General features: G+C 28.3%; 1 protein-coding gene across 1 annotated transcript; it reads right to left on the bottom strand.

Moving 5' to 3' along the window:
- Positions 1 to 216: 216 nt before the first annotated feature.
- Positions 217 to 4,162, bottom strand: LOC133786208 (wall-associated receptor kinase-like 10). The gene is made up of 4 exons (XM_062225409.1): positions 3,811 to 4,162; positions 2,510 to 2,623; positions 601 to 1,806; positions 217 to 252 (listed from the first exon to the last, which is right to left on the bottom strand). The coding sequence occupies exons 1-3, from the start codon at positions 4,160 to 4,162 to the stop codon at positions 602 to 604; spliced, it is 1,671 nt and encodes a 556-aa protein (XP_062081393.1). The 3' UTR covers positions 217 to 252; position 601.
- Positions 4,163 to 4,577: the final 415 nt, after the last annotated feature.

The raw sequence follows: 4,577 nt of genomic DNA, 5'->3' as shown, positions 1-4,577 counted from the left end.
AATAAAGTCCAACTCATCAGAACCAACTTCAATCCAAAAGCAATATATATATTTCTGCAAAATGACAGCAATATCAGCCAAACAAAGTCCATTTTGAACTAATTACTGCATTTAATTTATGCATACACTATAAACTCTAAAATACAAAACTATAACATATAATTTACTGTGTATATATATATATATTTATAAGAGAAATGAGAATGAGAGAGAGACTGTACCAGTGGGGTGCGTGAGAATGAGAGCTGAGAGCTGCACGAAACAAAGAAATGAGAGGCTGTGAGGCTTCGGCCAAATATTTTAAAATTCTTTTATTTGTCTAATTAAACTTATAATAATAAACTTAAGCATTCCCAACACTAAATCGTCCCCAAGTAGAAACCAATTGGCTTTATAATCAATTAAACAGTACATATATATACACATTCAAATTACTTTGTTACTTAGTCACCTCTAGAAATTATTATTATGCTACTGCAATAACCTATAAAAAGTATTCCAAATTATACAATTGAACAGTCAAATATATATATTATTGTTTTTTTAACTATCCAAATTTAAAAAACAAAATATAAGTGAAGAGTATTACAAAATGGATACCTTATAATAATGGTAATTCTTGATGCAACGAGGAGCTAGTAGCATTACTATCAAAAGTTGATGACGTGAAAGCATTCCAAGAGTAGTCTATAACTTCAGGTTGTGCATACGCTAACTCTTCATAATTATGTTGACTGCCCTTTGAATCTTTATTATCAATGACTTGTATCTTTTCTAGCTCCTTTGCTACTTCTTTCATGGTAGGTCGATTCCTTCCGTTCAGATGTAAGCATCTCTGTGCAAGATCAGCAACAACTATGATCTCTTCTTTTGGCGCTTCTTTGAGAACTTGACCATCAAGAATGTCGAACAGACTATTGCTATTTTCCTCCATTGTCATTATAAAATATGTCGCCAAACTTCTTCCTTCCTCTGATCTTGCTGCAGATATTGCTTTTTGTCCAGTCAAGAGCTCAACAAGAATCACTCCAAAACTATAAACATCACTTTTATCGGTAAATTGACTAGATTGAAAATATTCAGGATCTAGATAACCAAATGTGCCATAAACTAAAGTGGTCAAGTGAGTTTGCTCTAAGGAAATAGTTCTTGATGTTCCAAAGTCTGCAACTTTTGCTCTCAATTTTTCATCAAGGAGTATGTTTGTAGACTTAACATCTCGATGATAAATTGGAAAAGAAGCTGCTGAGTGTAAGTATGAGAGAGCTCCCGCAACCTCAGTTGCAATTCGTAATCGCATGCTCCAAGCAAAAGGAAACTCTGCATTTTTGTCATGAATATACTCAGAAAGCGTTCCGTTTGGGACAAATTCATAAACTAGAAGTGGAACATCTGTCTCCAAACAACATCCCAATAGCTTGACAACATTTCTATGATTGATTTGCGTAAGAATAACAACCTCATTAATGAATTCAGATAGTTTGGCTTCATCAATTATTTTAGACTTCTTTATCGCAACAATCTTTCCATCTTCCAACATTCCTTTGTACACAGTACCTTGACCTCCTTGTCCAAGAACTCTGTCTATACAAAAATTATTCGTTGCCTTCTCTAACTCTTTTGCATCGAACAACTTGGTTTGCTCGACATTGTTTTCACTCGAGTGTATTTGCTGTTCCAACAAAAGGCCACCATTTCGTTTGAAAAATGTTTTCTTCTGTTTAATTTCTTTTCTTTTCATTATGAATTTGTATAGTCTCCATGTACCAAAAACAAGTACTAAGACTCCAAGAGCACTCCCAACTCCTGTTTAACAAGTTATGAATAAATAAACACAAATATATGGCATTTTTTTAATCAAAACATTAATAATTAGTTTGTAATATTAAATTGGCCTAAATTAAATAAAACTTTATATTGCTTTTATTTCTCTTCAAAACTTTAATTTTTAAATAAAAATTTTATGATAAATAAATAGAATTATCCCAATAACTTATTTTTAAGGTATTATGAAAATTGATCTTTTGTATTTTTTTTGTTTAATCTTCATTCATATCAACAAGTTTACTCTATGAGATGACCCACATACACACATTGCTTTGTAGAGTGACGTGAAATTTCTATTGTGTCACTTAAAAAAGGGATGCAAATGTCTCTATTTTATTATGGTAATGTTCGAGTAAAAAAGTGGCAAAATTCCAATTATTGCAATTTCAAAACTTTATATAGTTAATTTTTAACAATATTTCCCTTATTAGAAAATAAATTTATAATTTATCAAAAAAATGTATTTGTATTATTTAAATTTTACAAATAACTGTTTAAAATTTTGTTCTAATATATATTATTATATCCAATATTATTATTTTTGTTGGAATGAATTTTCCCTATTTTTACAAAATTAGTTAATTAACCGTGCATGCATTATAAAATATTATTTTATGATGAATTGATAAGCATGCATACATACCAAATTATAAATATGCATTGTATATATATAAAACCATACCTATAAGGATAAATTTGTGCTTGTAACTACAACGATATCCCCCGATTGTGTTGACGCAAGTAGTGCCTCCATGACATGGATTCGGGATTTTCTCATCATTGCATTCATTAATATCTGACAATTAATTTGTATTATTTTTCTTGTTAATATATATTTGAAATAAATATTACTATTTTTTTATGTATTTATTATGATATATATATATCTTTGTATTTCCATGAGTTTACATTACATAATACATATTTGTACGTTTTTGTGTAATAAATACGTGCATATACTTTCATAAAATTTAATATCTAAAATCAATAATTAAATAATATATTGTCAAAATAATAATAAATTAAATATTCTATAGACATACAATATCCTTTATCCAACTAAAGCAATTTATTTATTTATTTATTTAGTCCTTTAGTTATGTATAAATAAAAAATGATCATGTATTTCTATTTCTAATAATTTATTATTTTATTATATTTGTTCATAATATTTATAAATAGAAATTGAAACATAATTTTCATATTATAACAAATATTATAAAATTTAATATTAAAATTCATTATAAAAAATTATAGTTTTACATATTTTTATTATATTTAGCAAATAATGTAAGTAATTACATCAAATAATCTTATTCATGACATTTATCATGTTAAAAAATATATGCTCTTTAATTAAGTTTATATCTCTTTTGCATTCAAGTGTTTTACATAAATATAAATAATTAAAGTATATTTTCTCCACATTTATTAGAACATCTTTAAAATTTAAGAGTAAAAAAATTATAACAACTTATTTAATTTTAGAATTAAAAAGAATGGAGCATATGCAAAGCAAAGCATAAATTAAAAAAAAAACTAATTATTTACATTACTAACAAAAACATTCAAGTATATATAAATATATATGGAAGACTTTTTAATTGTTACTACTTATAAATGGGTACTAACAATTATAGCAAGTCACCAACACATAAACAATTTTTTTCTACTTTAATTTCGAATTTAGTTATTTTTTTTTTGCCATAATTAATGTTGTTTCCAATGATAGACACTAGCTATATTTAAAAATTGAAATGTATTTGAAAAATGAAAACTTTACAATATTATATTTTATAATAATACACTTTTTTTATTAGGTAAAAATCAAAATTATTTTTAGAAATATTAATTAATAACTATAAATATAAACCATTAATCTTAATCTAATGGTTAATATTAAAATAACACACCCAAATATATATATATATATATATATACACGAAATAATTTTAAAAAGATTAGTGGTGGATTGAGGATTACCTTGACACCCGTCCTGAACGTACGCACTCCCTCGAAATTCATATCTGCAGCGACAACTGTATATCCTATCTAGAGAGGAATTTAAAGTAATAACATCACTGCCGTCGCAGTCGAAGCTGCTAGATGTGGTTGGCATAACATCTGTTTTAAATATGTCGAAATACGTAACATTAAGGGACCAACTTAGTAGGGCGGGAACATAATAATCCAGATCATCACCATGGGATGTTTTGTATTTATCAATTTCATTAGGATCAATCAGGAATGCATATTTGCAATATTCGTTATCACGATTTGTTGCAAGAGTCGTACTAGAATCATTATCCATGGAGATTTTGAAGCTGTCACCCATATCTAAAGAAGTACGACAACATTTAACGCCATCGTCGCAATTACTAAAATCAATATTATTACTACTATTGAATGATGATGAGCATGTGGAACTGCTGCTAGTGCACCCATCCTGGACGACCCTGTTTCGTACTTGGCCAAAGCACCACAACTAACAGCAATGAAGTAATTGTAAGCAGTATAGTAGAAGGGGCTTCCTGTTAAATTTGCTGATTTTTTACTTGTCTTATTTGCACAGTTGAAGAAACTGATGGGGCTTCTCACCTGAACCCATTCGGACGGTCTATAGTCGTTATTATAATCATATAACGAAATGTTAAGTACCTGTAGTTGAGTGTGTTCGAGGAAAGGCGTAGTAGAGTTGCGGCATGAGATTTCGAACCATTTGTCAAGAAAACAATTGGACGATCCAATTC

The sequence above is a fragment of the Humulus lupulus genome, chromosome 6, assembly GCF_963169125.1.
Source record: "Humulus lupulus chromosome 6, drHumLupu1.1, whole genome shotgun sequence".
In the NCBI taxonomy this organism is placed as follows: Eukaryota; Viridiplantae; Streptophyta; class Magnoliopsida; order Rosales; family Cannabaceae; genus Humulus; species Humulus lupulus.
Note: the sequence above shows the minus strand (reverse complement) of the source record. Positions and strands in the feature narration are given on the sequence as shown.

What these genes read in the sequence shown, in the direction of transcription:
- LOC133786208 (XM_062225409.1), bottom strand. Translation starts at nt 4,162, where the DNA reads ATGGGTGACAGCTTCAAAATCTCCATGGATAATGATTCTAGTACGACT. An exon ending in CGTTCAGGACGGGTGTCAAG is followed by an intron (nt 2,624 to 3,810) that starts GTAATCCTCAAT and finishes ATTAATTGTCAG; the next exon opens with ATATTAATGAATGCAATGAT. An exon ending in GCACAAATTTATCCTTATAG is followed by an intron (nt 1,807 to 2,509) that starts GTATGGTTTTAT and finishes CTTGTTAAACAG; the next exon opens with GAGTTGGGAGTGCTCTTGGA.